Consider the following 21,724-nt stretch of genomic DNA (forward strand, 5'->3'; position numbering starts at 1 on the left):
TTCCCTCACTGTCACATGCACACAAGCTGTCTCACACTCACTCCCACACACAAGCTCTCTCTCACTCACTGGCACTCTCTCCCTCTCACACACATAAGGTGTCTCACAATCTCCCTCTCACACACAAACAAACACATTCAAGCTGTTTCTTACTTACTGGAGCTCTCTTCATCTCTAACACACACATGCACTTGTCTCTCTCTCTCTCTCTCACTCTCTCTCACACAGCCATAGCCACACAGCTCTCTCTCTATCACACACAAGCTCTCATTCACTGGCATTCTCTCCTTCTCACACAAATAAGCTGTCTCAGATTTTCCCTCTCATACACACACATAAGCTGTCTCTCACTCACTGGCACTCTCAGGCTGGAGCCTCTGCTTCAGATGACAGCCCCACTGGGCTTTTCCTTATGTATTGTGGACAGCAGGAGGAGGTGTCAAGAGTTCCTTTCTTTATTCACCACGGCAGGAGAGAGGGGCATTGACGGCCTCACGGGGCGGGATGAGAGATACTGATGGCCTGAATTGGCCTTTTTTCATGTGCTGCTGGAAGGAGGAGAGGTGCTGGTGGCCTTTAATTTCGTGCCACGAGAGGGGGAGGGGAGGTGCCGGTGGCTTTTAATTGCATGACACGGGCAAAAGTCTGAAGGAGACACAAGGCACGAGCTGTTGCTGCAGGAGAGAAAGGGAAAGCACTTATGCAATTTCTCATAGTGTAGCGCCACTGTAGGTTGTGGAGTGAAACCACAGCTCCTTCAGGCAAGATAGCAGATGTGCTGCTGCACTGGACTGGAGGGATAAAATCCGGACAGTTTCCAGACATTTTAACCCTCCATCTGGCTTCCAGATATGTGCAGGGTCTTCTGTTTCATACACCAGCAAGGGGTTGGAATCCTGCCGATGTTTAGCTAACTATGTATCAGGAAGCAGGGGGAGGTGACCACTGAGCATTTTGGAAGGCACTTTTTGCAGCTCCAAAATTTTGCTGCCTGAAGCAGCTGCCTCACCTTGCCTCATTATAGAATTGCCCCTCTAGATATGGTAGATTATAAATCTAGTTATGACTCTGATTCATAGCAGAAATGCAGGCACTCACATAGGTTCTGTCTGGCAGCCTACACAGGGGATCCAGGAGACTTGATGTTTGGACAACAGCCACATTAGTATTTAGATCGGTGGTTCCCAAACCTGTCCTGAGGAATCACCAGTCAGTTGGGTTTTCAGGATATCTGAAATGAATATGCAAATTACATATGTAAATTTCTCATGCATATTCATTGCAGATATCCCTAAAACCCAACTGGCTGGGGGGTCCCTCAAAACAGGTTTGGGAACTACTGATCTAGATTATGACAATGTTTTCTGGTTAAATATGCGAAGGAAGGGGTGCTGGGTGTGAATCACATGGGGTATTCTGTATGCTCATTTACCTAAATAATAAATGAGGAGAGATCTTATAAGCAACCATGCTCTATGGATGGCAACTGGGATATATCCTTCTAATGTGGAAAAGAATAACTAGACAGATTGGATGGGCTGATAAATCTTTGCCATCATCTCCTTTAAAAAGGAGATAGAGCAGTTTTTAAACTAAATCAGAGGAGAAAGCTGACAGTCACTCAGCAGTGCGTAACATCAATAGATAAGAGCACAGCCAGCCAATAGGAATACATACATACATATTCATTCCTAAGTGACCTTTACTGACCTGGGAAGTGTGAACACTTTGTTTCATTTTCTGTTGGTGTTCGTTAGTTTCCAGTTCCATTTCCCATCCCCCCAACCATCACCTCAGTGGTAACCTTGGTAATATCAATAGATAAGAGGGCAGCCAGCCAATAGGAACACATATTCATTCCTAACTGACCTTCAGTGACCTGGAAAGTGTTTATTTGTATCATTTTCAGTTAGTGCGCACTAAATCGAGTTAGTGCGCACTAACGGGGAGTTAGTGCGCACTAACGGGGAGTTAGTGCGCACTAACACGATTTAACGATTTTTAACGATAAATCGTTAGAATTTCTATTGTATCGTGTTCTATAACGATTTAAGACGATATAAACATTATCGGACGATAATTTTAATCGTTGAAAAACGATTCACATCCCTAGTGCATGATTCAGAGGGAGGTATCTTCAAAGGATACTAATGAAGCATTAGAGTTAGGGCATCCCAACAGAGAGGTTCCAATAATAAGAAAAATAGTCTAAGTGCCTATAATTAAAGACTCACATGAGCTAAAAGATTCCAATTTATCCCTGTCAACTGAAAAGCAAATGTTAATACAAACAAAAAACACACTTTGAAATGTTTGTATGCTAATGCCAGAAGTTTAAAATGTAAGATGGGAGCGTTAAGAGTGTATAGCAGTGAATGATGGCATAGATTTAGGGGCAGATTTTCAAAGGGTTACGTGCGTAACCCCCGAAAAGCTGCCCCTTCCACCCTCTGCGCGCGCCGAGCCAGCCCCGGGATGCGCGTGTCGGGGGGCGTGTTGCAGCCGGTTCGTCATTGGGGGCATTCCGGGGCGGGGCCACGGCCGTGGTTCCGGTCCAGTGGCATTCCAGGGGCATGGCCGCAGCCCCCTGGACAGAACATGGCGCACCGGCAGCCGGCCTGGCGCACATAACTTTTGAAATAAAGGTAGGGGGGGAATTAGGGCCGGGGGATGGGTTAGTTAGGGGAAGGAAAGGGAAGGAAAGGGAAGGTGGGAGGCACCGAAAGAAAGTTCCCTCTGAGGCTGCTCCAATTTCAGAGCGGCCTCGGAGGGACCGGAGGCAAGCTGCGTGGCTCGGCGCGTGCAGGCTGCCGATTTTGCACAGCCTTGCGCGTGCTGACCCCCCTGTTGCGCGAACAAAAGTACGCACGCGCGTACTTTTTAAAAATCTGGCCCTTAACTGGCATCTCTTGCCAATTAAGAGACATCGTGGAAAGAGGATAACCAATGGGATAGTGCTATAGCAGGATACAAATTATATCGCAATGATAGAGAGGAGCAACTTGATGGCAGGGTGGCACTTTATGTCCGGGATGGCATAGAGTCAAACAGGATAAAGATCCTGCAAGAGACTAAATACACAATTCAATCTTTATGGCTAGAAATCCCTTATGTATAGGGGAAGAGTATAGCAATAAGAATATGCTACCATCCACCTGGCCAAAATGATGAGATGGACAGTGAAATGCTAAGAGAAATTAGGGAAGCTAACCAAATAGGTAGTGCAGTAATAATGGCAGATTTCAATTACCAATTAAATATTAGGAGTAAATATATAGTCAATTTCAAATTCATTTTAAAACATTGAAAAACAATTTTTTTTATTATTTCAACAACTTAATTGTTAATTTAAAAAATGTATATAATTGTACATACAAATTATATAAACATTACATACAAAACCAACTGTATCAAAATCATATAGCAACTTCACATAAAATCTATTCAAAAGATATTTTCAATATTCTTATAAAAGACATTTTTTTACAAAAATTAATAAATCATGCACAACCTACATATGGATATGATCATTCACATCTATTTTTACTCAATCATCCATAAACACGCATGTTGCCAAAGAAAAAAATATTAAAATCCAAAGATACTCAGACTATTCACACATAGCTACTATGCTTCAGACATTAGATGTAGCTCTGATTCTTCCAATCCACACAAATCCCCAAGAATCCTTCCAGATATATCTATCGCTTGAATCATAGTTGCTATATCTTCAATGCTTCCAATCCATAAAAATCCCGTCAAGGGCCAGAGTTTTGTCTCGAAAACGAGGCTGCTTCAGTGGAACTAAGAAAATAAAACAAAAAAATCAACTAAATCAAAAACCACCCGTCATGTCTCACAAACTAAGCATATGTCACTATTCACCAATTTGAAATGAGCCAAAAAAATAGTACCACTAACACTAAGGAGTAGATCTTAAAAGCCCTGCGCGCGTAAATCCTCCCGGATTTACGCGCACAGGGCACTCGCGTGCTGGTGCGACTATTTTGCATAGGCCGCTGGCGTGCGCAAAGCCCCGGGACGCACATAAGTCCCGGGGCTTCGTAAAAGGGGCGGGAGGGGGCGTGTCCGGGGGGTGTTGGCCAGCCGGGGGTGTGTCCGGGGGCATGTCTGGGAGGTCAGGGGGCGGTCCGAGGCGGGTCCGGGGGCATGGCGACGGTTCGGGGGCGGGCCGGGAGGGCGGTCCTGAGTCCCCCAGCACTGCGGCCTGTGCCGGGGGATGCCGAGGCGGCGCACACAAGTTACGCCTGCCTCAAGCAGGCGTAACTTGTACAGCAAAGGTAGGGGGGGGGATTTAGGTAGGGCCTGGGGGGTGCGTTAGATAGGGGAAGGGAGGGGAAGGTGGGGGGACGCGGGAGGGAACGGAGGCAGGCTGCGCGGCTCGGCATGCGCAGGCTGCGTACTTTTGTTTCCCCGCGCGTACTCTTTAAAGATCTACCTCTGTGTGCAGAGAATGGCGAAAAGTCTTCTGGCTAAAATTTATCAGTGTTCACCTCCGGTGTCCAAAAGATACTAGTAATATAAAAAATAATTAAACAAACAATCATTACAACAAAACATACATTAAACAATAGTGAAATGAATACCATAGACATTCTCAAAGTATAAACAGCAGAAGGTTTAAATTCAAATTACCTGACTTTCCTCAAAAGAACACTACTGATCGGCATTAAGATGCTGAAGCTTTACAAATTGCCAGCTGCTTCAAGATTTAAATTCAAATTACCTAAAAAAAAACCACTACTGGTTGGCACCAGAATGCTGAAGCTTTACAAAACGCCAAAAGCTTCAAGAATCAAAAAGAATACACCGCTATATATATAGAGCATATTAGGAATCCTTAACTTTAAAGAAATATAGTTATTTAAATAAAAAATTGAAACAAATTTACCATATCATTACAGGAAGATACTTAAGAAACATTCCACATACTGCACCAGAAATGATTGAACCAAAACAATCAATTAACATATGTTCTGACTCCTACCTTTATAAATGTTCACAAGACTATTAATGCACCAATCAAAAAACAGCTTCTCAAAAAATGGTCCAATCACAAAGAGGCTTGTTAGCAAACACTGCCAGAACATCCACATCACAGAATGTCATCACTGTACTTAAAAAAAAAAAAAAAAAAAAAAAAAAAAAAAAATTTTAATAAACCAACTTCCAACCAGCAGATGTCATACATTCACTTTGCTGAAATCACAATATACTATCAAGGTAGGAGGATAAAAGTTAGCCAGAAGTCTTTTTGCAATTCACTGTGCTTAGTGTTAATAGCGGTACTATTTTTTGGCTCATTTCAAATCAGTGAGTAGTGACATATGCTTAGTTTGTGGGACATGACTGGTGGTTTTTGGTTTAATTTTTTCGATTTTTTTTTCTTAGTTCCACTGAAGCAGCTTCATTTTCGAGGCAAAACTCGGGCCCTTGTCGACATTTTTGTGGATTGGAAGCATTGGAGATATATCTATCACCTGAAGCATAGTAGCTGTATCTGGAAGGATTCTTGGGGATTTGTATGGATTGAAAGAATCAGAAACACATCTACTGTCTGAAGAATAGTAGCTATATCTAGAGAGATTCTTGGATTTGTGTGGATTGGAAGAATCAGAGATAGATCTATCGTCTGAAGCATAGTAGCTATGTGTGTGGAGGGATTTTTTGTATGAATAGTCTGAATATCTTTGGATTTTAATTTTTTTCTTTGGCAACATGCGTTTTGATGGATGATTGAGTGTGAATGGATGTGAGTGAACATTTCTGTATATTGGTTGTGTATGAATTATGGGTGTGATTATTTTGAAATGTAAAAGTTTTTTAAATATTGAAAATATCTTTTGAATAGATTTTGTGAAGTTGCTATATGATTTTGCTACAGTTGATTTTGTATGTAATGTTTATATAATTTGTATGTACAATTATATGCATTTTTTAAATTTCTAGCCAGTCAGGTTAGGCAGGAAGGTCAAACAATTGCTAACATGGTTAATAAGTGAGGTGAAAGAGGCTATTTTAGCCAAAAGATCATTATTAAAAAATTGGAAGAAGGATCCATCAGAAGAAAATAGGATAAAGCATAAGCATTGTCAAATTAAATGTAAGACATTGATAAGATAGGCTAAGAAAAAATGTAAAAAAAAAAAAAAAAAAAAAAGTTGGCCAAAGAGGCAAAAAGTCAGGTAGAGAGTCCATCAAGCTAAGTTGAGAGAACATTGCACAAATCTCATCTTTGGGTGAGTTTCCTCACTCCGAAGGTCATCAAATCTTCACAAGAGAGCACTGTTCTGTTCATATGTCTCACTCTGAAAGTCAAAGTGGCTCCTACCCCCTACACTCCTATCTAAACCTCACCTTGAGTAACTAGGAGGGCCTCATATAGAGGTATAAATACCTATCTCTCTCTCTCTCTCTCTCTCATATATATGAGGGCCCTGATAGCTAGGCTGTCTCTCCAGCAACTTAAAAAAAGCCATATCTCATGGCTTAACGCAAATGAAAAAGGTGTAGTTAAAGCTATGCCACTAATCCCGCCCCAAACTCCTCCCCTTTTTCTGATTTGCATCACACATGCATTTTGGTGCTTTCGCAAGTGTTAAAGGTGCTTAACTCAGCGAAAACACCATATAGCACTTTGATAAATGACCCCCTTAGATAGCCATGGTTTAATGGGACACAGCCAGCATAGATTTTCCCAAGGGAAGACTTGCCTCACAAATCTCCTACATTTTTTTAAAGGGTGAATAAACATGTGGACAAAGGTGAACCAGTAGATGTAGTGTATTTGGATTTTCAGAAGGCATTCAACAAAGTCCCTCATGATAGGCTTCTAAGAAAACTGGAAAGTCATGGGATGGGAGGCAATGTCCTTTTGTGGATTACAAACTGGTTAAAAGACAGGAAACAGTGAGTAGGATTAAATGATCTGTTTTCACAGTGGAAAAAGGTAAAAAAAAAAAAAGTGGAGTGCCTCAGGGATTTGTACTTGGACCAGTGCTTTTTAATATATTTATAAATGATCTGGAAAGGGATATAACAAGTGAAGTGATCAAATTTGCGCATGACACAAAATTATGACGAGTAGTTAAATCTCAAGTAGATTGTGATAAATTGCAGGAGGACCTTGTGAGACTGGAAGATTGGGCTTCTAAATGGCTGATGAAATTTAATGTGGACAAATGCAAGGTGATGCATATAGGGAAAAATAACCCTTGCTGTAGTTACACGTTAGGTTCTATCTTAGGAGTTACCACCCAGGAATGAGATCTAGGCATCATAGTGGATAATACATTGAAATCTTCTCCTCAGTGTGCTGTGGCAGTAAAAAAAACAAACAATGTTAGGAACTATTAGGAAGGGAATGGCAAATAAAATGATGGATGTCAATGCTTCTGTATTGCTCCATGGTTGGACCACACCATGAATATTGTGTGCAATTATGGTCATGACATCTCAAAAAAGCTATAGTTTCACTGGAGAAAGGCAGAGAAGGGCAACCAAAATAAGGGGAATGGAATGGCTGCCCTATGAGAAAAGGCTAAAGAAGTTAGGGCTGTTCAGTTTGGAGAAGAGACGACTGAGGGGGGGGGGGGGGGGGAGATATGATAGAGGTCTACAAAATCATGAAAGGACTTGATCAGGTTAATAATAAATCAGTTATTTACTCTCTCAGTTAATAGGAGTAGGGGGGCACACCATGAAGTTAGCAAGTAGCTCATTTAAAACAAATCATTTCACTCAGCACACAGTTAAAATCTGGAATTCATTGCCAGAGGATGTGGTTATGGCAGTAAATGTAACTGGATTTAAAAAAGGTTTGGTTAAGTTCCTAGAAAAAAAAATCCATAAACTGCTATTAATAAGGAATAGTAGCTTGAGATCTATTTAATATTTGGGTACTTGTGACTTGGATTAGCAACTGTTGGAAATAGTATGTTGGGCTTGATGGACCTCCCAGTATGGCATATCTTATGTTACTATATTGAAAAGCTGACCATGGCAGATTTTAAGAGGATCCAAGTCACCAAGGAGATGCAGAGATATAAAGTCAGTCCCAAACTTCAAAATTTGTATACACAAATGTTTAATTCATTAAATCGGCAACTCCATTGCTTAAGAGACACAAGAGTTTTTCAACACGGAGTCCCCCGACACGGACCCGTGTTTCGCCAAACTCGGGTGCGTCGGGGGAGAACAGTAATTTCTTTGCGGTATTCAAAGCTATGAATAAAACAAAAATAAAGAATTAATTTAGAATATTACATGAGGGATCTGATATATAACAGAGGATCCCGTAGTTCTTAACAATTTAAATACATAAAGCAACTATAATGTACCGCTTAGGTAATATGCTATATAATTTAAACCACGGAGAGGAACAAGAACGCAGTGCTTACAGATCACGAGAGAATAATAAAAAGAATTGAAAATCAAAAATCAGATAATATGCAAACCAAAGTGAAAGCGGTGTAAGCCATACATAGATATTATCATGACCCTGTATCTTAATGGTGTCGGGGGTGTTCGAGATATACAAACATAAATTGAGTAATTTGAGCAGCCGCGTTTGGCAAAACACGGGTCCGTGTCGGGGGACTCAGTGTTGAAAAACTCTTGTGTCTCTTAAGCTATGGAGTTGCTGATTTAATGAATTAAATATTTGTGTATACAAATTTAGAAGTTTGGGACTGACTTTATATCTCTGCATCTCCTTGGTGACTTGGATATTATAGTTGGAGTGCAGTATTCGCTCCTCTGTGATGTTTGTGGATTTCTCCGGTTTTTCTGGAGCTATTATAAATGGATCCCGCTCTTGAAGAGATAACCTTTAGCTACCCTGAAGAGGCTTTCCAAGCAGTACTTACAGATCCGCCATTCTTCTCAGAATCATCTCCAGCACTCCCCAGCATATCTTGGATTGACATAATTAATCTACAGAAACGCCTTACCCGTGCAGAGTTGCATATGTTCACTTTGATTGAATATTGTCGAGTTAAAAGAATACCGCGTGGTCTGAGGGTCTTCAAAGAACCTCATCTACATACAGAGAATAAAGAATTTTTGAATCGTTGGAACCAAATTCTTAATAAATGTTCCTTTGATTTGATGCTCCTGATCATCAAAACTACTAAGCCATTACTAGTTTCTCTGAAAGAAGAATTATCAGTTCAAATTGACAGTATTAAGTATCAGTCTACTTTGGAGACCTTTGATCAGCAGTTGACTGATTTCAATTCCAATCTGAATAAGTTTCAAAGTGACCTTAAGGCTACAAAATACAAGAAGTTTCTACGGGACGAGGCAGACTATTCTAAAGGCCTCAAACTGTCCTGCTGGTCGCAAGGTGACTTTTGCAAATACATCCTCTTCCGACGACTCTTCCGGAGACGAGATACCTATAGCCAGCCATCAGAACCAACCATTAATCTCTCATCAGTCAGAATCTTCTTCATCCTCATCTTTATTTCAGCCTCAAGTAACAGTGCCATCTTCGACTTTTCCTCATCCTCAAGCTTTTTTAGACCATCCTCCATCAGACCATGCTCAATCAGGCCAAATGAATCAGAATACACGATCCCAGGGACGATCACAGGGCCCTCCCTCCTCCAGAGTTACCCGCAACACTCGTCGTCAATATCAACAACAGCAACAACCCTACAATCCCTGGCAGTAACATCTGCCTCTTCCGGATTGGTGTTTAATCTGTCTACGCATAATCTTTCCAGAACAGAAGTGTTGGTGTTAGAAAGAGGACTTTCATTTGTTCCTACTATTCTGTATGATGCATTTGAGGTCCAAATTTATCTCTATAGATTCTTCCGTTCCCTTTGTATTAAACATTTTTTTGCAGAATCTCCGAACACTGTTGATATATCGTTGGCTAAGAAGAAATCAAGATGGTCCCCTCCTGGACCAATTGATTCCGTACTGATAGCTTTTGAAAAATTGATTCAAGCTGCGGTACAAAGTCTTTCTCCTAAACCCCCGGTGAAACATTTCAACATCTCAAGGGCTGAAAGACAGGCCATTACAGCATTAACTAATGATCCATCGATCATCATAAAACCTGCAGACAAGGGGGGGCGGCATAGTAATCTTGGACCGTGATATGTACATTAGGGAAGTCACATGTCAACTATCAGATACTGATTTTTACTTACCACTCATAAGTGACCCTACTTCAGAATTACAAGATATTATCAAGAATGTAGTAGAGGAAGCTTTAATTTCACATCAGATTACACAACGTGAAGCTTCCTTCTTACAGACCGAATTTCCTATTATTCCAACATTTTATATCTTACCTAAAATTCATAAATCGTTACACAACCCACCAGGGCGTCCGATTGTCTCAGGCATTGGTTCAGTATTGGAACCTTTATCACAATTTATTGACATTTTTCTGAAACCACTTGTATGTAAGGCTCGGTCATTTGTTAAAGACACTAACCACTTCATTCAGATTTTGGAAAATGTAGCAGTCCCTATAGATTCTGGTTATTTTTTGGTTTCTTTAGATATTGTCTATTATATTCAAATATTCCTCAACAAGAGGCTTTAAATCTGATTAAGGATATTTTGAATGAACGTCCTGACCCAGTGCGCATCTCTACCTCTTTTCTACTTACACTCACACGACTAGCCTTAACCAGGAATTACTTTCAATTTCAAACTGCTATGTTTCAACAAATAAAAGGTACAGCAATGGGAGCCACAATGGCTCCCAGTTTGGCGTGCCTTTATGTAAGTAAATTTGAAGAAGAGTTTATTTACACATCATCATGGGCATCCTTCATTTTTACTTGGTTGAGATATATCGATGATATCTTCCTAGTATGGACAGGATCTGATATTCAATTTTATATGTTCTATGATTGGCTTAACTCTTGCAATAAGCATCTTCAGTTTAATTTTGCCATTAATTCTAGGTCTATTTCGTTCTTAGATGCTACTGTTTCAATTGACAATGGCAGTTTCAGCACATCAATTTTTTCGTAAACAAACTGATAGGAATACGCTATTAAGGTTTGATAGCCATCATCCTACCCCTTTAAGGTCCAATATTCCAACAGGTCAGTTACTAAGACTAAGACGGATTTGCTCCTCACGTGAAGAGTTTGTCACTGAAGCTAAGCAGATGATAGCAAGGTTTCAGGAACGTGGGTACCCACGTCATATTCTCCATAGGGCATTTAAACGTGCTCTTTACGCTAATTGAGAGTATTTGTTTTTACCACAAACAGGATCATCTGATGAATGTTTCAACTGCATATTGCCATTTTCCACTCACATACATTGTGTTACCACCATTATCAAGCAGTATTGGCCAATGTTATCTATTCACAAGATTTTTTATATTCCAATTCGATTTTCATTCCGCCAGGGCTGTAATTTAAAAGATGTTTTGGTACACTCACATTTGACAGATCCCATGATAAAGGAGCCAACACAATTTTTGGGTCATGGTCCGTGTGGACATTGTTCAGTGTGCCCCTTGACATCCAATTTGACAGTTTTTGAGCACCCAATGTCTCATGTTAAGTATAAATTAAATTTCACAGCTACATGTCAAACTAGAGGAGTGGTCTATATAATTGTATGCCCGTGTGCTAAATTATATGTGGGAAAGACTTCCCGCCCTATCCGAACTCGCATTATTGAACATCGTTCGAATATTAAAAAGAGCAGGGAAACAGCTCCTTTAGTTACTCACTGGATATCTATGGGACATACAGAATCTGATATTAAATTCTGTTTAATTGATGTAGTTTCCCCACCACCTCGGGGTGGCTGTTTTTCTGATATACTGGCACGCAGAGAACAGAAATGGATTTTCAAATTGCATAGTCTTACACCTGATGGACTCAACAACGAGATAGAATGGCAGTATTTTCTTTAGTGATTGCTGCAGGTTTTTCAATGTCAGCCATCTGTTTAGGTTCACCTCTGACTGGTCAAGAGTCCCCATGGTAACATGACCCTATTGGCTGATTTTTGGCGTCAAATCGGGTGCCTTTTTAAATATTGAGTAATGCCGGCATTCTATGCTCTCCTTGCCTGAAATGCTGCCAAGACGCTAAGATTTAAAGATATCGTACTTCACGGTCACATTGCTAGATATGTGAATGGGACATGAAATAATTCTGATCATGTATTTAAAATATTTGTGATGTATTTTTTAAAATTCTTAACATTTTTTAATGGTTACTAAAAGAATATTTAAAGTATTCTCGTTTGCATTGACTGCAACAATCGTGTCTTCAAAATGTCATATATGCTATTAATATATTTTTGACTTTGTTCCTCTTTGGCAATTTTGATAATCTGTTAGAATGGCTGCTCAAATTACTCAATTTATGTTTGAATATCTCGAACACCCCCGACGCCATTAAGATACAGGGTCATGATAATATCTATGTACGGCTTACACCGCTTTCACTTTGGTTTGCATATTATCTGATTTTTGATTTTCAATTCTTTTTATTATTCTCTCGTGATCTGTAAGCACTGCGTTCTTGTTCCTCTCCGTGGTTTAAATTATATAGCATATTACCTAAGTGGTACATTATAGTTGTTTTATGTATTTAAATTGTTAAGAACTACGGGATCCTCTGTTATATATCAGATCCCTCATGTAATATTCTAAATTAATTCTTTGTTTTTGTTTTATTCATAGCTTTGAATACCGCAAAGAAATTACTGTTCTCCCCCGACGCAGCCGCATTTGGCGAAACACGGGTCCGTGTCGGGGGACTCCGTGTTGAAAAACTCTTGTGTCTCTTAAGCAATGGAGTTGCCGATTTAATGAATTAAACATTTGTGTATACAAATTTTGAAGTTTGGGACTGACTTTATATCTCTGCATCTCCTTGGTGACTTGGATATTATAGTTGGAGTGCAGTATTCGCTCCTCTGTGACGTTTGTAGATTTTAAGAGGATGCCATTATCATTTGAGTTGTTCTGTGAAGTTTTTTATGCCTTGCAACCTGTTGCATTTAGTTCCAGAATGGTTAAGTTGTTTGTAAATTTTATAGTGCATATTACATGTCATCATATGAGATATTTTGAACGTTTCATCAGATAGATAATATTTCTACTAACCATATACTCTATCTGCTCCTGTACCTTACAAATGGAAGAACTTACTTCAAACATCCAGATGAGAATCACTGTTAAACCAATGGATTGAATGATGTGGGTGTAGTACTCTAGCAAGACATGCCTGCAACCTTTCATCCAGACATTGAGCTCCTCAGTAAGGAAATCATAGTTATAGTGAGCTGAGTTGTTGGTGAGATGGTACAGGATACAGGGGCGGGGGGAGTTTGGATTGCAACAACTGAAAGGAACTCCATCCACCAAGAATTTACCATCCACATTGCTTTTGAAACGGCTGTAACAAAACAGAGCAAAAAAATGCAGGAGTAGCATTAGAAAGCAATGACAGACAAAACCATATGAAATTCATTATGGTTAACGGACTCCATACACTGGTACCAGGTAACTTTCCCTACTGTCCTCAAATATTGCATTCATTGTGCATTAGACCAGCAATTCTCAACCCAGCCAACGGGACACATCCAGCCTGTTGGGTTTTCAGGATATCCACAATGAATATCCATGAATAGATCTGCATGCACTGCCACCATTATATGCAAATATATCATGCATATTCATTGAGGATATCCTGAAAACCAAATTGGCTCAATGTGTCCCAATAAAATGCTGGCCTGAAGTGGCTTACTGGCAGAGTAGTACCCATTCAGAATCAGGGATAGGCTTTTGATTAAAAGATTAGCCAGACAACAGTAATTGTTCTGGAAGATCTCCCTGTATTTATTAACAAGTTATTTACAATAATTTATATTCCATTTAATTACCAAATTATGTTTGAAATGGGAGAGGCTGAGGTTTTACACAAACTTTTGATAGCTGTGCCCTTCCAGTAATAAAAGAAGGTTACAAATTACATCTGTTGGAATACTCTCAAAATCGTCTCCCAAGGAAAGAATTTGCATGCAGCAAAATCTATTTTTCCTGCTTCTTGGAGGCCAAACTGATTGAACCTGTCCCACTGTTGGAAAGAGGGCAGGGATTTTATTCCAGGTACTTCCTGATCCCAAAGAAAACTGCAATTTTCCATCTTATTCTAGACTTAAGGACCTTGACCATGCTTCAGCCTATCTCCAGACCCAGACCTCCGCTACGCCTGACCATGCTTCAGCCTATCTCCAGACCCAGACCTCCGCTACGCCTGATTACGCTTCAGCCTATCTCCAGACCCAGACCTCCGCTATGCCTACTACGCTACAGCCTATCTCCAGACCTTGACCATTGCTTGATTGACTAACGCTATTGACTTCTCAGTGATCAGATCTCGGCATTGCTTGCCATGACCTCTGATTTGCCGCCAGCCCTGATCCAAGCCTGTCAGTCGCCTCTCCTAGCCTACTCCCTGGATGTGGACTTATTAGGCTTCGGCCTACCTTTGCTCGAGCGCCCTCAGCCAACCTCAGTTCCATTGGTGCCCGAGTTCCAGTACTTTACCCAGTCCAGAGTAGGACTACGCCACCTATCGTCTGCTGTCTCTGGGCTGAACCAACCTCTCTTTCTAACCAACCTTGAGGCCCATCTAAGTCCTGCCGGTCCCGGCACCCAAAGGCTCAACCCGCGGGGAATGAGGGCTGGTATAGGTGAGGTTCCAGCGGCCTTTGCCTATCAGCCCACTCCACCTGCCGACGGTGGGGACCTGTAGGTTCTCACCTATGGGTTGTGTCAACCCCACCTCAGCCCAAGGGTCCACCTCTGACACAACAGGCCCTCCCCTTGTGAGCAGCTCTCTCCTTTACAGACTGGGGCAGTGCAGCCTGATTTTGTGGTTAGAGGACTTGCAGAAGTTTTTGCCTAATTTGGATTTTGGGCCTACTTTTGGACTTTGATACCATCTACCTGCAATCTGTGGGGAAAAGGTTGGGAAGCTGCCTTTCCAGTCCACTCTGGCTGGTTAGGTTTGCCTCCCAGTTTTGTTTTGTTTTTTTATTTTTCCATTTTTGTTTTAAGAGTAAGACCCCCTGGTTCTTGCCTGGAGGAAGATTACAGGGAAGTCTCCATGTGTGTGTGTGTTGGGGGGGAGGGGGGAGGGAAGACCTGCCAATTTGCACCCTTACCGAGGACAGAGGAATGGTGGTGACTCGCTATAAGTGCTCCTGGTGTTCAAACTCAGTTTTGGAAAGACTATTTTTGTTTAAATGATCTGGGCGGAAGGTTTTGCTGCCCCCTTCCTGCCCTGAAGTAGGATCATCAGAGAGCTGTGTGTTCCTGTGTTTATTTATTTATGAAACTTATATTCCGCCCAGAGCAGCTAGGGCTCCTGATCAAGAGACTCTGAATGCTGAACTCTGGAGCTTGCTGCAAGCTGCTTGGTCCTGAACACAAAGCAGGAAGGCAAGTGGAAAGGAGGAGACAGAGAGAGAGAGCAGAGATACTCTGAGAAGAAAGCAGGGAAGGAGGGGGGGGGGGGCGGCGAGAGGAGAACAGACACATTACAGGAGTGAAAGGAAAGAAAAGAGCAAAGAAACAAGGGAGAGAAATAGGTATGGCAGTAAGTGAGGATAGCTGAGACTAAGGGAGGGAGGGGAAAGATGAGCAAAGACACACAAGGAACTATATACAGAGAGGGAGGAGATGGAAAAGAGCAGACAGGAGAGAGATATATAGAGAGTTAGAGGGCAGTGGGAAAATCAGGCACAGGAAGGAAGGGGAGAGAAGAAATAGAGCCAACAGGGTTAGAGGAGAGACATATGGAGAGGGTGGAGATAGAGAAAAGTAGAGATACATGGAAGAGGGGCAACATAGCAGAGAAAGATACTGGTAAGAAGGGCAGAGAGAAGAATAGAGACAGAGGAAGGATGAAGAAGAGAAGAGAGGGAGAAAAATATAAAACGAGAGAAGGGAGAGGCTACGTAGAAGGCAATAGAGAAGAGTAAAGACAATAGAGAGGAAGAGAAAAATAGAGGCATACAAGAAATGAGAGAGAGAATTCAGACACAGGAGAGGGGGAGAGAGAAAAGCAGAAATATATGGGGAGAAGGGGAAAGAAGAGCACAGAGACAGGGGAGATGAGAAGAAAAAAAACACACCACATCCACAGGGGAGAGAAATAGAGAAGGGACAGGGAAAGAAGAACAGAGACACACAAGAAGGGAAGGAGAAGAGTGCAGAGAGATAAAATAAGAGCAGAGATGTGGGGAGAAAGATATACAGGGAGAGAGGAAAAGGAAGAGCAGACATACACCAGATATATTGAAAAGGAAAGGATGAAGAAGAGCAGACAGAAAAGAAGGGGTGAAAGAAGAATAGAGGCAATGTGGGCTGAGAGAGAAGAGTAGAAACATGAAGGGAGGGAATGAAAACAAAGATAAAGGAATTAATATACAGAGAGAATGAAGGCAGAAGAGAGACCAGACACACAGGGAAAGAGAAACACAGGGGGAAGGGGAAAATAGCAAAGGGCGAAGAGCACAGAGAGAGACAGGGAAGGGAAGAGGAGAGTGAGAACAGAGACCAACAGGTGAGAGAGATAAGGAGTGTGTTTTAAAAAGAGCAGGACATGGAGGTAAAGGAAAGAGGAGGTGTGAGAGATCTAGAGAGAGGTAAAAGAAGAGCAGAGACATACAAGAAGGGAAGAACAAAAAAATAGAGAGAGATGAGACGGCTGAGAGAAGAGAAGAGATACAAGAAGGGGAAAAGGTCACCAAAAGTAAAACAAACAAATATAAAAATGCCCCTTTCCCGTCAAAAGAAAATTGCTAGATCAATGCAATAAAATTGGGTCCCTGGCCATTGTCCTAAACAGGGCAGGGAAGAGGTAGACACATGGGACTACTCATGCAGGCTAGTCTGAGAGCACAGCTGGAAAAAGGAGGCAGCCAGGAGGAGACTCTGGTAGTGGGAGACATCTGATGAGGGTTATTGGCAAGGCTTGGGGGGGGAAGGGAGCCAGCTGTGGAGGAAGATCTTGGTGAGGTATTGATATTAATGGTGGGGTTCCTGTTAACTTTTTCATAGTATGGCCATGGCCATTGCCAGAGCTGATTTTCAGGATATCCACAACAAATGTGCACAAAATATATTTCCATACAGTTTGTCTATGAAGTTGCTTAATTTACATTTCTTTAGTTTGATGTTTTGTGTATTTTGTACACTGAAAACCAGGCCTGTTTAGTCTAGAGCTGCTAGACCAAAGAGATATTATTTTACACATGGCTGGCTATGGAAATATAAGGGGGAAAAAAACTTTGGAAGCTAGTCTAAACTAGAGAGGCACAACTGAGACAGAGGATAGAAAGGACATGTCATTTAAAAAAAAAAAAAAAACCCTCGATCTTTCTTATTTTTCCCTATTGGCTGCTATGGAATACATGAAGCAGAGTTTCCTTACTCAAATGCTGAGCGAGGGCAAATACACACAGGGGGTAATTTTCAAAGGAGTTACGCGCATAAATGTAACTACTATTGTAGCAATTTTCAAAAGCCATTTACTCACGTAAAGTGCACTTATGCGAATAAATCCTATGGACGATTCAATGGCATATATTGTAGCAATTTTCAAAAGCCCACTTACTCAAATAAAGTGCATTTACATGCGTAAAACCCAGATTTACGCATGTAAATGCTTTTAAAAATCTGGCCCACAGTGCCAAATACAAGCGCAGACCTGCAAAGCTTCTTGCACCTCTTTTTAACAGGCACGGTTGTTTCTGTGCAGGTTTCTACTTAGTGCCAAATGTATATCTTGGCCAAAACTTACTGCTATTTCAATGTTAAATAAAAATAAAAAAAAAGTAAGCTGTGCTATTGTTGTGTTTTCTTTCTTTGCAGCTTGGTGAAAACTGGGGGAGTTTTGCACAAAGCCTAAATTTGGTGCAGATGCAAAAATGAAGTAAAATTGTGCTTATTTTGTCATGATTTTTTCACCCAGTCCTTAAACCCAGCCCACACACTCTTCTATTTCATTCTTAATATCCACTGGGACCTTTCTTATTCCATCTGCTTGAGATAGATTTTCATTCTGTTTCCTATTCTGAAAACAGCCAGATGTGCACTGAGAACCCCTGATGTAGATGGTGGTTGGATTTATTGTGCTCTGAACAGGAAGGAGAAATCAAGCAGCACACCATTTAACTTGTAAAGGGCATTTTTACTAGGATAACTTTTGAACCCGATACTCTCAACATAAATCATCCTCAGTCCTGCAGAAGTTCCTTAACCTCCTAAATGGCTGAACATCTGGAGCTAGTCAACCTGTGGCATTTTTTCTCAGGCTGCAAAAAGATATTCTTCCAGGATTGAGGGGGATACTCAGCTCCGTTTCATGGAAATGAACACCTGTGCATAATATTGTGCTCATGTCTGAATTTCACAGAACAGAAGCCATTGTAATTACCTGACATGAAGCTTCTACTACCAAAAGTTTTCAAATCTTGTCTATTGTGACCTGCTATGGGGACAAGCCTTAAAAAGGTACTTGAAGAAAATGTCCTTTACTTTGGTAATGTAGCAAAGCAGGGAAAAGATCACATCTGAAGAGGGGACAAAACCTAACGTACACATAATGCACTTTCCTCCTTCATTTTCTGCTAGTCTTTTGGTTGTTAATTAAGGATCTTTTTAATATACAGGTTGACATCTTCCTAATTTAGCTGCAGGGACAACATGGTTTTGTAACATCACTGCTTCTTTTCTTTGTGGAAATATTATTTTGAATTGTGGATTCCATTAAATTAGCCAGGAGAAAGAAACATTCATTCTGTATAAAGGACTCTACTTTTCAAAGAGTGGAAGAAATCCTTACGCAAACTGTGCTCAAAGAGTACGAGTGAGATAATATTCAGTGATGCTTTTCAGTTATTATTTATTTTAGACATTAAGGGGTAGATTTTCAAAGAGTTGCGCGCGTAAGATACTCACGCAACCCCCGAAAACCTACCCCTGCCTCCCCCTATCTTGCATAGGCTCGGCGGCGCGTGTGTAAATCCCGGGGCTTCGAATAAGGGGCTGGCTGGGAGCGTACACGGGGGCGTGGTGGCGGTCTGTGGGCGGGGCCGGAGGCGTGATGGCGGTGCGGGGGCGGGGCCGAGTGCTCCGGCACAAAGGCCGGGGCAGGGAGCCAGTGGCGCGCGCCAGAGGCAGGTGTAACTCCACGAAATAAAGTAGGGGAGGGACTTAGTTAGGGCTGGGGGGTGGGTTAGATAGGGGAAGGGAGGGAAAAGGTGTGTGTGGGGGGGGGGGGGGGACAAAAAAAAGTTCCCTCCAAGGCCGCTCCGATTTCGGAGCTGCCTCGGAGGGAACGGAGGCAGGCTGCTTTGCTCGGCTCGGTGCGCGCAAGTTGCACAATTGTGCACCTCCCCTGTGCGCGCCGACCCTGGATTTTATAACATGCGCACGGAAACGTGTGCATGTTATAAAATCGGACATAGATTTGTTCGTGCCGGGTTGTGCGAACAAATCTGCGCCCTCGCATAAGTTTAAAGATTTGCCCCTAAATACTTTGTGCTTGTATTAATTGAATTATATTCTCCTGCAAGTGCGCAAATCACTGCTACCTTTTTAATAAATGTTACCTAGTGGTATCTTTGGTTAAAAAACAATTATGAATATTATAAGAAATGCAAATGCATTTTTAGTAACATATTTAAACATATGAAAAAATAATTGTTTTACGTTGTCTAAATAAAAAGGTCATTCTTCAGCCAATGTGCTGCTCATACCACTGAAGAACGTCATTCATTATTATCAATGACTTCTGTACTTACCTGATCACCTCTTTCGAACTCATATCCAGGTAGCGAATGGATATCCACTGGATTTCAAACCAATCCCTGAAGCCATTGTTTCCACAACACTGAAATTCAATCTGTAACATGTCTATGGTTGTCTTCATAAAACAGCGTCCAGGTATGTCTGTGTCCTTGTAGAACTTGAGAGCATTCCTCAGACCCTGGTACAGAGATTCCTCCAATTCATTTCTCATTGTGTAACACATAATGGCCCCCACAAATATAAAGAAGGTGAAAAAGAAGGTGCATATGATATAGGGAAGCATAATGAGCTTCAACCTTGAAAATTTATTGGTGTCTAAGCAGTCATAGCAGATTTTACCCCCAAAGAGGTTGATGATACAAGCAATGATTCCTACGGCAATCAGCATATTGGGTACTGAATGGATATCTCCATTTTCCATCAGCTCATTATGTTTCTTGATTTCAATTTTCAGAAAAAGGCCAAGGCTGAATAGAATGACACCAGTCACCACAGAAACCCAATTGAGAATCCATAGAATCTGAGCTAGCTTGTCCCGCCTAGTTTTGGTGAATTTCACTTTAAGAACAGCCATTTTCAAATTGGCTTTAGGAAAAGAAGCCTTGCAAGTTGGAAAGAAGATTAGCAGTGCATATCCAGTGACAAAGTTGAAAAGCGGAACCCTCACTGTAACACAAAGAGAGAAAGATCAATAGCTATTCTGTAACTACCTGTTCTCATATAACATGTATTGTCTATACATACATGCATACCCTTCCTCCTGTCATGAAAGGGTTCCCACATTTACCATCTACAAAACAAAGTGGATTTTTAAAAGTAGAGTTTCACAATCTCTGGAGAAGGGAGTCTCAGTAATTGCTCAATAGCAACATCTAGCAACCAGATTTAGGATCCATATTAATTGAGTTACGGAGCTGAAGTTTGAAGGGTCCAGTTGAGCACCATTGCTGCAAACCCAGGACTCCTGTGTGATGAATCTACCTACATCTGTTTAAGTAATGCACATGATCAAATCACACATCACAAATTTCTTAAAATCTACATACCTGGAAATTCTCTCTTTTCATTTTTCAAAGTGCGGGAATTGGCTTATGAAGAAGACAAAGCTACATGCTATAGACTGACTTACAAACCTACCTTCAGTGTCAGCCTGGTGGCTCAGAGGCTCTGCACTGCCATGTGGAGGGAGCTGGGCTTGATTCCTGGCTTGGGTCTTATACTCTCTGGTTTGGCTGCAGCTGGGAATGGGGAGGAGGCATTCATAACCCCTGGGGGGTGGGGGAGAGAGAGTCACAATCATTACACAACAGCAAAATCTAGTTGCTAGAAGGAGTCCTGGTGTATGACCCCAGCCAAAGACTTTTGTGACAATGTTTGGGAGGGGATATAAAATAGTGGGGAAAAATTTCCAGGTAGTTGTGCATGAAGGTTCAAGCACCAGATCCCAACCCTGCAGAAGGAAATTATCTTCAGATGTTCAAGGAAACGTACCTTTCTCATCACACAGCAAGCAGTAATACAAAATCCACCAACCTGATTGGGAGCATCAGGAAACATCTTCCAGGCGTTGCCTCTTTGATTCAGGGTAGCAGGTTGAGGGAGTTTACTGTGAGGTTCACTTCGAGATGATGGTGTGTGTGTCTAGAGTCTAGAAACTCTCAGGGCACTTGGAGAAACCACAGTGTCTTCAGCCACAGTAATCGCTGCAGCTCTAATCATAGCTAATGGATTTAATTCGGGGTCCTTATGCTGACTGGCTAAATCCTACAAAACAGGGCACTTAACTAAATGTGGTCCAAGCCCTCTGTAGCATTTAATTTATATTGGTGTTATTCTTTCATTAGCTTGCTTGCTTTCACTGAGGATATGAGAAGTAAG

General features: G+C 41.5%; 1 protein-coding gene across 1 annotated transcript in view; it reads right to left on the bottom strand.

The window, feature by feature from the left end:
• The window catches only part of LOC115089362 (photoreceptor outer segment membrane glycoprotein 2-like), a 34,503-nt gene extending 13,977 nt beyond the window's left edge, over positions 1–20,526 (bottom strand). Inside the window, exons 1-2 of the mRNA XM_029597451.1 lie at positions 19,840–20,526; positions 13,172–13,418 (exon numbers count right to left, since the gene is read on the bottom strand). Of these exons, the coding sequence (XP_029453311.1) occupies positions 13,172–13,418; positions 19,840–20,420 (828 nt within the window). The 5' untranslated portion in view covers positions 20,421–20,526. The remainder of the gene's footprint in view (positions 1–13,171; positions 13,419–19,839) is intronic.
• Positions 20,527–21,724: the final 1,198 nt, after the last annotated feature.

This window comes from Rhinatrema bivittatum, chromosome 4, assembly GCF_901001135.1.
Source record: "Rhinatrema bivittatum chromosome 4, aRhiBiv1.1, whole genome shotgun sequence".
In the NCBI taxonomy this organism is placed as follows: Eukaryota; Metazoa; Chordata; class Amphibia; order Gymnophiona; family Rhinatrematidae; genus Rhinatrema; species Rhinatrema bivittatum.